Source organism: Diabrotica virgifera, chromosome 9 (genome assembly GCF_917563875.1).
Source record: "Diabrotica virgifera virgifera chromosome 9, PGI_DIABVI_V3a".
Lineage (NCBI taxonomy): Eukaryota > Metazoa > Arthropoda > Insecta > Coleoptera > Chrysomelidae > Diabrotica > Diabrotica virgifera.
Window position 1 is genome coordinate 69003575 of NC_065451.1, and position 12569 is coordinate 69016143.

The 12569-nt window shown below is 29.1% G+C and overlaps 1 protein-coding gene across 1 annotated transcript in view; it reads left to right on the forward strand.

Moving 5' to 3' along the window:
- The window catches only part of LOC126892205 (adhesion G protein-coupled receptor L2-like), a 162880-nt gene that overhangs the window by 111545 nt on the left and 38766 nt on the right, over positions 1-12569 (forward strand). The window contains exon 3 of the mRNA XM_050661712.1: positions 5623-5820. Coding sequence (XP_050517669.1) covers positions 5623-5820 — 198 coding nt within the window. The remainder of the gene's footprint in view (positions 1-5622; positions 5821-12569) is intronic.

Sequence of the window (12569 nt, forward strand, 5' to 3'; positions counted from 1 at the left end):
TAAATTTTTTGGCATCCCAAAAATAGTAAATATATAGATATAAGATAAAAATATCTGCGCCTATTTTTTTTTTATTTATATTTTATATCCTTTTTGACCATATCGTAAAACCGCCACAAAAAATTTAGGCAGCTGCCCGGATTCTGGCACTACCTTCCTAAAGTTATACGAGCCGCCACTGCACTGCGCATGTGAAAGTTTGCAGAATGAGCGAAGCGAATTCTGCAATTCACATGAGTGCCTTAAAAATGGAAAAATATTTTTTCTACAAACGTCTTATATATCAACAATTATAATTTATTCATTACAGGGCAATATCTACAAAAACTTTTACTTGAACTTGACTGACATTCCATTTTTATATTGTCCTTGACATTACATCAACACCGCCTATACTGTCAATACGTAAATCATAACAACTATAGAATAACATCTTACTTTTATTGTTGTATATTCTAACAAATTTTAATAGTTTTTTTCTACAAACGTGTTAAAAATGCAATAATACAGTTTATATTAAATTTTAAAAAACCTTTTAAACCACCTTTTTCAAATTGCGTAAGTTTTACTATTAATATTAATGTTAATAAATGAAATATAAATATTTTGACGTTTCAAAATCTGACACTTCTCTTTTTTAACTGCAGTGCCTTAAAATTTTTTTAAAGCACTAGTGCCTTAAAGTAGCATTTTTAACGCTCGTATGGAGTGCTAAAAATTGCATTTTTAACACGTTTGTAGAAAAATATTTTTAAATTAAAGTATTTGCACTCTACTTGCGTTTGTACTCTCTTGTATAATTAATTTACTAAAATTGAGCTTAAGACATAATTGAAAAATTCTCAAAATTTTATTTTACTTTTATCTTAATTACATCAAATTCATATTATATTTATTCAGGAAATTATGGTTTCTGCGTTACTGCATACAATATTGTCATACATGTCATTTATTATTTGTAAGATTATTATTCTTAAATGAAAAAATATGGCAAATTAAAAAAATCATTGAATTCGAAGTTTTATGTTTGTATCAAAAATAATTTATATTTTGGTTTTTGTTTTTTGTTTTTTTAAATAACGAATAAAACATCCTGATTATAGAAGGTAAAATGAGGATGGGAGGCCACTTTTCTACAAAATCACCGGGCCGCTTGAAAAGTTCCAGCACGCCACTGGTTGGAATTTTACCGCGCTGAGCATATGGGACATGAATTATAAATTGTAAAATTCCCTCATCTTCCTTAGTCTCAGCATCCGTTATGGCTTGCAAATTGTAGAAGCCTCGGAGGTGTAACCAGAGAAGGTTCCCATTGTTTTCAGTCTGGTGGGATGTATAATAACATTTTTTGATGTTGTTTTATGTGCTATAAGATTGAAAACTTTTTTTCATTCCTACAAAAGTTTAAAATTTGAGTCACTACAATCAACTTAAGAGGCTACATTAGCGCGTCATCAATAATAATTCGAGAGATAGTAGCCTCACCGTTTCTCGAAAGTTCTAAGAACCTTTGGCAACAGTGTGACGGCAGTACGTGAAACTATCAAAGACGAAGGCACAATGTTGTGATAATAGTTAGTATACTAATAGGCGCGCTAAATGTTGTCAAATCAGTCAGTTAAGTTCGATTTCTTGTTATAGATAATCGCTTTTAGTAGTTCCAAAGTGACACAAAATCTAGGCATGGGATAAAAAAGTTTATTTGAAGAAAGTGTGTTTTTGTTCTTCTTAATGGCGGTACAGACTCGTGTTTGTAATAGCTTATTTCTGTATTATACAGGGTGAGTCATGAGGAACTGTACATACTCCTACCTCGTATAGAGGCTCCTATGGGGAATAACAAATGACCATTAAAAAGTGTCTGCTCCCCTTGTTTAATAATATACAGGGCGAGTTTCGCATTTTGACAGAAATTTTTATTCGTCATAATTTTTGAACGGTCAGATAGATGTGTCTCTTATTTTGGCCAATCGTTACACTATTACCACCTAATCAACTAATTTATTCAAACTAGAAAAAAATCAGGTCCGACTTTAAAAAAATTAGTTTGTTTGGGTCTTAGAAAAAATTTCACCCTGTATACGCTTTTTAAAAACTCTAATATGAATTTTACAAATTAGACAAATAGGCAATTAAAATGGCATATTTATTTTTTTCCGCACACGATTACTTAATTTTTTATAAAAAAAATCAAATTTCACTATGAATTAAAAGTTTGGTAAAGTGAACCATAGATTTAAAAAAATAACTTTTATTACAAAAATTAATTTTTTTTGCACAAATAAGTAATTTATGTTACCATCCAATCAACTGATTTATTCAAACTAGAGAAAAATCAGGTCCGGATTTAAAAATTAGTTCGTTTTGGTCTTAGAAAAAATTTCACCCTGTATACGCTTTTTGAAAACTCTAATATGAATTTTACAATTAAGACAAATAGGCAATTAAAATGGCCTATTTATTTTTTCCCCACACGATTACTTAATTTTTTATTAAAAAATCAAATTTGTCAAAATCGGAATTTTAACCTAAAAATGAAAAAAAAAAACACGGTTTAACTCGCTACAACTCTGTTCCATTTTAATATTTTTTTTCTGAAATTTTTACAGCACATACCTCTTACCATTGTGAAGACTATGAAAATTGTTGTAGACTTTCAGTCTTCTTCTTGTAAAAGTTGCAAACTTGTAAATCGCATAAATTAGGTGGAAAAATTTAAAATTTATCAATTTGATCACGTCTATGTTAAACTATAGAATCCAAAAGAAGTGTTATGGGAAGTTTTAGATCTAGACGTGTTATGAAAAAAAAATGGTAAAACTTTTAGTTTTAAGAAAAACGTTGTTTTTGTAAATTAATTTTTGTAAAAAAAGTTAATTTTTTTAAAGCTATGCAAAAATTTTGCCAAACTTTTTATGCATAGTCAAATTTGATTTTTTAATAAAAAAATAAGTAATCGTGTGGGGAAAAAATAAATATGCCATTTTAATTGCCTATTTGTCTTATTTGTAAAATTCATATTAGAGTTTTCAAAAAACGTATACAAGTTGAAATTTTTTCCAAGACCCAAACAAACTAATTTTTTAAATCCGTGCCTGATTTTTTTCTAGTTTGAATAAATCAGTTGATTGCGTGATAACATAAATTAAATATTTGTAAAAAAAAATTCACTTTTGTAATAAAAGTTATTTTTTTTAAATCTATGGTTCACTTTACCAAACTTTTAATTATTCATAGTCAAATTTGATTTTTTTTTATAAAAAATTAAGTAATCGTGTGGGGAAAAAATAAATATGCCATTTTAATTGCCTATTTATCTTATTTGTAAAATTCATATTAGAGTTTTCAAAAAACGTATACAAGTTGAAATTTTTTCTAAGACCCAAACAAACTAATTTTTTAAATCCGTGCCTGATTTTTTTCTAGTTTGAAGAAATCAGTTGATTGTGAGGTAACATAAATTAAATATTTGTAAAAAAATTCATTTTTGTAATAAAAGTTTTTTTTAAATCTATGGTTCACTTTACCAAACTTTTAATTATTCATAGTCAAATTTGATTTTTTTTATAAAAAATTAAGTAATCGTGTGGGGAAAAAATAAATATGCCATTTTAATTACCTATTTGTCTTATTTGTAAAATTCATAATATATTAGAGTTTTCAAAAAACGTATACAAGTTGAAATTTTTTCTAAGACCCAAACAAAATAATTTTTTAAATCCGGGCCTGATTTTTTCTAGTTTGAATAAATCAGCTGATTGGGTGATAACATAAATTAAATATTTGTAAAAAAAATTCATTTTTGGAATAAAAGTTATTTTTTCTAAATCTATGGTTCACTTTACCAAACTTTTAATTATTCATAGTCAAATTTGATTTTTTTTATAAAAAATTAAGTAATCGTGTGGGGAAAAAATAAATACGCCATTTTAATTGCCTATTTGTCTAATTTGTAAAAATCATATTAGAGTTTTCAAAAAGCGTATACAGAGTGAAATTTTTTCTAAGACCAAAACGAACTTATTTTTTAAATCCGGGCCTGATTTTTTTCTTGTTTGAATAAATCAGTTGGTTGATGGTAAAATAAATTAAATATTTGTTAAAAAAAATTAATTTTGGTAATAAAAGTTAATTTTGTTAAATCTATGGTTCACTTTACCAAACTTTTAATTCATAATCAAATTTTTTTATAAAAAATTAAGCAATCGTGTGCGGAAAAAAAATAGATACGTTATTTTAATTGCCTACTTGTCTAATTTGTAAAATTCATATTAGAGTTTTCAAAAAGCTTATACAGGGTGAAATTTTTTCTAAGACCCAAACGAACTAATCTTTTTAAAGCCAGACCTGATTTTTTTCTAGTTTGAATAAATCATTTGATTAGGTGGCAATAGTGTAACGATTGACCAAAATAAGAGACACATCGATCTGACCGTTCAAAAATTATGACGAATACAAATTTCTGTCAAAATGCGAAACTCGCCCTGTATATTATTAAACAATGGGAACAGACACTTTTTAATGGTCATTTGTTATTCCCCATAGGGGCCTCTATACGAGGTAGGAGTATGTACAGTTCCTCATTACTCACCCTATATATAGCATATTTCTATAAAGTTTAGAGATGTGGTAATACCGTCGAATGCCGAAGATAAGTTGGATTGAAAGAGTCACAAACCTTGAAGTAATACAAAGGATACGAAAAGACCCAGAAATTTTGTTAACGATAAAACGAAGAAAACTCGAATATTTGGGTAACGTGATGAGAGCACATAAATACGCATTGCTTCAGAATATAATGCAAGGAAAATAGAAGGAAAACGGAATCCAAGCCGTAGAAGAATTGCATGGTTGTGGAATTTGAGAAAGTGGTTTGGCTGCACCACTAATGAACTCTTAGACCAGCTGTAAACAAGGTCAGGATAGCCTTGATGATTTCAAATCTCTGATAGGAGTGGCACAAGAAGAAGAAGAAGCATATTTCTCAGATTGGGCTCTGCACCGCCATTCTTTACTATATTACGTATATCTGTGCCAAATATGAAGGTTAGCATGATGAAAAAATTAGAAGCCTTTGAGGTATGGTCGTATCGTAGAGTGCTCAGAATATCTTGGGTTTAACGCATTTCAAACAGAGAAGTCTTAAACAGAGTAGACCAAGATGAAGGTGACTTAATGAAGATGATAAAAAAGAGAAAACTTGAATATCTGGGGCATATAATGATAGGTAGCAGATACAGGATGCTGCAGTTAATACTCAATGGAAAGATCGACAGAAAAAGAGGAATTGGTCGAAAGAAATATGCATGGCTCCGAAACCTTCGTCAATGTACTGGCTTATCAGCAGATCAATTGTTACATGCCGCACAAGATCGAGAACGATATCGGCAAATTGTTATGGAAGCTACCCACGCCTAAATTTGGGCACGGTACTTAAAGAAGAAGAAGAGTGCCAAATATCTCAACAAAATATTCAAAATTAAAGCTGAAATCTTGGAACGCGTTTTTCATCTTGATGACGCGCTGATGTAGCTTTTTAAGGTATTTGTGTGAAGATTTCAACTGAAATAATATTAAATAATTCAAAAGGCAAAAAATAAATGAGTATTTTATCTGTTTCAGGCGACCAAAAGTGCAACAAAATGTCTTATTATATCCCTTATATTATATTTTCTGCACCTCATGGTATCAGTCTGGCTGTGTCTTTACTGCTTCTATATCTACAAAAGATTTTCAACAGGAGGTCTAATAAAAGAACGACATTTAAAGGTGAAATACTTCAACATGGCTGCCTACGATATCCCAACCTTCTTAACTTTGGTAAGTTTTCCACCAACGATAGAATTTAGACTTGATCACGGTGACTTATTAACACTTATTACGTTGTTGCAATTTATAAGTAGGTAGTTAATTTATCATATTGACGGTGTCAAATATTTTCTCGTAATCGACAATGTAGCATTGCTAACTTCAATTGGTATTGCTAACTTCAAGCGATTCTGTTGCTGCATTAATTAGGGTAATCAATGAGAGCAATAACAGGTTATTACCTCCGAATTCTATCCTACAGCATGTATTTTAATGAAATTTTAGGAATAGCCTGAAAATATCTCCTTATTCAAAGTCTACCCTATGGCGATGTGTGCTTTTGTCTTGGGGGCGGTTCCCACGTCTTCTCGGGGGTGGAAAATTTTTTGGTTAAACAACTACGGAAGTTACTAGAGAACCCAATTCTAAGCAAAAACCGTTCTATAATTTTTTTTTCGAAAACTCAATACTTTTGGAGTTATTCGTGGTTAAAAATTTGCCATTTTCATTAAAATATAACACCTTTTCAAACGGCTTTTTGAGAATACCGTAAAAACAATGCATCTAACTAAACAAACTATATAAAACATTTTTCTAGCTAATAAAAACAAAGATATTCGTTCCTTCTTCAATCTTCTAGTTATAACAAAAAAAGAGATATGGTAGGTAAAAAGAGTTTGTTTTTGGCGCATGCTCAAAGCAGTGTATTCAGCTTGAAATAACAGAGAAACGGTCGATTTTATGTATATAATGCCACGAATACCTTTTATTGTGTTTAAAAAGTCCTTTCAAATAAGCAATATTAAATGTCGATTACATTCAAACTAAGCGAGATATGCTGCAAAAAATTGATAACTAACGAATTTTAAGAAAAAAATTGAGAAGTAAATTTAACCCCTCACCTACAAGAATTTAAATGCATCGTTTTCCTTCTACAATACATTTTACTACAGTGTCATTTTTATGTTCAAAAAGTTGAGCGGGTTTAAAATGAATGGAAGATCAAATTATAGAGCGCATATTTAAATTTTCTTAAAAATCTTCTTTTTCTCCATGTAACTTGAAAATGATAAGAGATACTGTTATAAAAAATAAAATCAAAATGTTTATCTAGAAGAAACCTTCATTTTTGTATGGCATCTTTTTTTTGGCATCTCTTATCATTTTCGAGTTACATTGAGAAAAAGGAAGATTTTTAAGAAAATTTAAAAATGCGCTCAATAATTTGATCTTATTTTTTTCAAAAACCATTCATTTTAAACCCGCCCAACTTTTTGAACATAAAAGAACACTACAGTAAAATGTATTGTAGAAGGAAAACGATGCATTTAAATTCTTGTGGATGAGGGGTTAAATATACTTCTCATTTTTTTCTTAAAATACGTCAGTCATCAAATTTTTTACAGTTTATCTCGCATAGTTTGAATGTAATCGACATTTAATATTGCTTATCTTAAAGGTCTTTTCAAGCACAAAAAAGTTATTAGTAGCATTATACACCTAAAACTGACCGTTTCTGTTATTTCAAGTTAAATACACTGATTTGAGCATGCACCAAGAAAACAAGTTTTTTCCACTTACCATATCTCTTTTTGTGCTATAACTAGGAGATTCATAAAGGAAAGAATCTCTTTGTTATTTTCTAAGCTACAAAATGTTGTATGTATATAGTTTTTTTAGTTAGATGCATAGTTTTTAAAGTATTCGCAAAAAACCGTTTGAAAAGATGTTATGTTTCAATGAAAATGGCCAATTTTCAACCCGGAACAACTCAAAAAGTATTGAGTTTTCGAAAAAAAAATTATAGAACAGTTTTTGCTTAGTATTAGGTTCTCTAGCAACTTCCGTAGTTATTTAAGCAAAAAAATTTCCACCCCCGAGAAGGGGTGGGAACCGCCCCTGAGACAAAAGCACACATCGGCATAGGGAGACTTTGATTTTTTGGGCTATTCTCTACTTACTATGAAAATATTACGTAAATCGATATAGTAGGATAGAATTCGGAGCCACATACCCTCATTGAGTGCCCTAAATTATGATATTTTTGAGTTTTTCCCAGCTTTCATCTTTGTTGTTGTTTTCTAATATTTCATTATTAACAATCTTCTTTGATATTCTTTTGTGTATAACTATTCCGTCTATTCCGTATTTAGTCCTTCGACTTCAATTTTTGTTTGTGTTGGTACCGCTCTCTTGGATGTGAAGTATTTCATGATGATTATTATTTTATATAATACTAGGTTATGGTAGCTACCTATCTGTTCAGTCAATCTTACGTCAATTATTTTTGATAGATGTATAAATACCTTTGTTGATTATAACATAATCTATAGTAGATTTTTGTCCACGGATGTTATTGAATGTATGTATATTTGCGCACGTATCCGCACTATGTTCGGGCTTCTCTTGCACTCCGCGCTCCTGCAACTGCTCCACATAGTGGATATGTGCCTTAAGAATCTCGTAAGACCAATGACCTAGTAGTCAAATAACAAATTCATGAAAATGCCTATATGGACCAATAATGTGAGAAAAAGTAAAAAAATAAACTAAATGTTAACACTAGTTATGGTACCCCTATGCCAAATATAGAGACCATATTAAATGGATAATAAGATAAATAATAAGGTAGACTTTTATTCTGGGCTAATTAGCAAAATTCATGGAAAAGTTATTTACCAGCAATTTTATTGCTGGAGTGGAATTAGAAGATCCTATATATTAATAATATAGATATGCAAAGTCCGCATATAGTGTGCTACTTTTTTTATAAACAAAATGGCGCCGACAAATCGTATTTTTTTCAATTATTGCTCTATAACTCCGAAGATTTTAACTATACAACAAAAACACCCAAATAAAAATTCACCGCAATTAAATTTTGCATAGAGATCTGTTTTTCACGATTTGCTTTGACGAAAATTTTCCTCGGAAAATGCGGGTATTCCTAACAAAAACTCTAATTTTCAAATAAAGTTTTAGGTAAGTAATTATTAATCAATAATTAAATAACTTAGTGACATCAAAGCTTTCTTGGTATAGATTGTAATTCCAGAAGCCGGTGAAAATTAAACGAATATTTTAGCAACAATTCAATTGTTAATTAACAATTTACGATCGCAATAATATCCAAAATAATAATGATACATTGATCAAACTTATAAAGATTATAAAGATGAGATGCTTATTTAATATTTTATCGACAAAATATAAATTTTTCTTTTTTCGCATAATCTTTAAATTTTGAAAAAAAAATAGTTATAATACGCTGGTTTAATTAGTAAAGTACAAAGAAAGGTTATTTACCAGCAATTTTATTGCTGGAATAGAATTATAAGATCCTATATATTATTAATATAGGTATGCAAAGTCCGCAGATAGTGTGCTACTTTTTATAAACAAAATGGCGCCGACAAATCGTATTTTTTTCAATTATTGCTCTATAACTCCGAAGATTTTAGCTTTACACCAAAAACACTCAAATAAAAAATTCACCCCAATTTAATTCTACAAACTGACAAGTTTTTCCCGATTTGCTCCGACGAAAATTTTCCTCGGAAAATGTGGGTTTTCCCAACAAAATCTCGAATTTTCAAATACATTTTTTGGGCCAGTAATTATTTATTAATAATTATATAGCTTGGTGAAATAAAAGCTTTCTTGGTATAGATTATAAATATAGAAGCCGGTGAAAATGAAAAGAATATTTTAGCAACAATTCAATTGTTAATTAACAATTTACAGTCGCAATAACAACCAAAATAATCATGAGACATTGATCAAACTTAGAAAGATTATAAAGGTTTGATGCCTATTTAATATTTTGTCGACACAATATAAATTTTTTCATTTTTTGCATAATCTTTAAATGTTTAAAAAAAATTGTTATAAACAAATTAACATTTCTCAGAAATTGTTTATTATATTCTAATTTTAAAAAATACTTAAAATACGTATTTCATAGGTCTTGAAAATGAATGCTTTAAAAAAATTTTACAACCATTTGCAAAAAAGTTATGAAACAGCAAAGTAAATAATCGATTTCTCCGTTGTTTATCATTTGTTTTAATTCTTTCAAAGCTTAAATGTGAGTCTATGGTACAAACTAATTACTCACAAAGAATGTCAAAAATTAGTGCAATGGTTATATTTTAATCAAAGAATAAAAGTACTTTTTTTTTGTAATTTTTAGCGCAAAAGTAGGTCTGATACAGAGTCGGAGCTAAAATGTTCACTCGAAGCGACTGACACGCAGCACACATTATTGTAGACATGTAGACTAATACAGTACTGTATTAGTCTACTTTCCCGCGTGTAAATTACAAAAAAATATATTTATAATCTTTAATTAAAATATAACCATTTAACTGATAATCGGTATTTTTTTGTAAATAATTAGCTTGTACTTTAAACTCACTTCTACGCTTTGAAAGAATTAAAAAATGTATATAAACACCGTAGTAATCGTATGTTTATTTTGCTGTTTCATAACTTGTTTGCAAATGGTTGCAAAAAAGTTTTAAAGAATTCATTTTCAAGATATTTGAAATATGCATTTTAGCTATTTTTTAAAATTATAATATAATAAAAACTTTCTGAGAAACGTTAATTTGTTTATAACTATTTTTTTAACCATTTAAAGATTTTGCAAAAAAATAAAAAATATATATTTTGTCGACAAAATGTTAAATACGCATCTCATCTTTATAATATTTCAAATTTTGATCAGTGTATCATAATTATTTTGGTTATTATTGCGACCTCAATTATTAATTAACAATTGAATTGTTGCTAAAATATTAGTTTAATTTTCACCAGCTTCTGGAACTATAATTTAAACCAAGAAGGCTTTTAAGTCACCAAATTATTTAATTATTGGTAGATAATTACTTATCTAAAACTTTCTTTGAAAATTAAAGATTTTGTTGGGAAAATCCGCATTTTCCGAAGAAAATTTTCGTCGGGGCAGATCGGGAAAAACACGTCTCTATGCAGAATTTATTCACGGTGAATTTTTATTTGAGTGTTTTTGTTGTAAAGTTAAAATCTTCGGAGTTATAGAGCAATAATTGAAAAAAACACGATTTTTGGGCGCCATTTTGTTTATAAAAAAGTAGCACACTCTCTGAGGACTTTGCATACCTATATTATTAATGTATAGGATCTTATAATTCGATTCCAGCAATAAAATTGCTGGTAAATAACTTTTCCCAAAAATGGCCTATTCTCCGATAATAATCAGCCCAGACTATTTTAGTCGAGGAAATGAAGCATTTTGGCTCGCAATTTTTTCGTCCAGCATGGATTTACTTGAAATTTTTTACAGAAGGTAGGGAATAGTCCAAGGATCATTTTCTATATCATGCCGCTGTACGCTAAAACCTTAGGGGTGGTTGCCACCCCATCTCGGGGGGCGGGAATTTTTTATTACATTTTAACTATGTAAATCGATGTAAAAAGTGATTATAAGAAAAAAATGTTTTTTACATTTTCTTCGTAAAACTAATATTTTTCGAGTTATTCGCGCTTGAAAGTAACAGTTTTTTGATGAAAAAATCGACTTTTTTAGAGGGTTTTTTGAGAATACCTCAAAAAATATGCATTTAATCAAAAAAACTGTAGATATCAAAATTGTATCTTTTAGTAACACCAACCAAATTATTTTTCTGTAATATCGCTAAGACCAATACAAACCGAGATACGGCATGTTAAAGTTAGCTTTTTTCGTCAAATGCATAATTTGAAATATTCAAAGTAAAATAACGGAAAAACTTTGCATTTTTCGAGGAAAGCTTGAATAATCTTTTTTCAAGTATCCAGTTAGGCCTTTTAAAAAAATAATAAAAAGTTTATAGTCTGAAAAGTAAGTGACTTATGATTAAAAAAAAAGTCGGTACCTGCTTTTCTCTATGGAAAAATCAGTGAAAACAACCCCCTAACTACCCTCCTGATTAAAAATTGGTCTCCACCTTTCTGCAATTCCTTTTATATTTATATTATCAATACATCCAAGAAGTTTGACCTATTTAAAAGGCCTAGTTTTAGAAAAATTGGAGTTAAAAAAAATAATTTTTTTGAATTTCCCATTTTTCACCTTTTACTTCAAAATATCTCCGAAAATACTGGAGATACGAAAAAATTGATACATTACCAGATTGTAGCCTCTTTAATAACTAAAATTCTCTTGTGCATAGATTTTCATTACAGTGAACAATTAGCGAGATATAGCTGTTTAAAACCTCTATTTACGAGCAAACACCCTCTTATTCGAGCCCTTTAAACCCACCCTAATTAAAAACTGAGGGATCTTACGGAATTTAGTTGACACAGTATTATAACTCTTTAAAAATCCTACAAAGTCAGTTTTGAAAAATCTTTTCACCGCCAAAAATGAAGGAGCTATGTTTATAAAACGATTTTTTTTTTCGAAAAATTCGGATAATCCGCTTATGGATAATTTTCAATGTATGTATAATACCACAGAACCGGTTCGTATACTGGAAGATGACTAAAAAACTATTTGTACTTGTATTTGTACATATTTGTAAAATCGTATTTTTGTGTAAATAAATGTTTTGGTAATTCTTTAATTCTACTTTTTTTCTGTATAGATCTATTAAAATATCTACTTATAAAAACTGTAATTTTATTAAGGGTGGTTTTTAAGGGTTGAAGTATTACGATATTATATCCGAAAATATAAAATAATCATTTAACCAATCAAAAGCAAATTTTACCCATATTAATGTATACAATGTTTT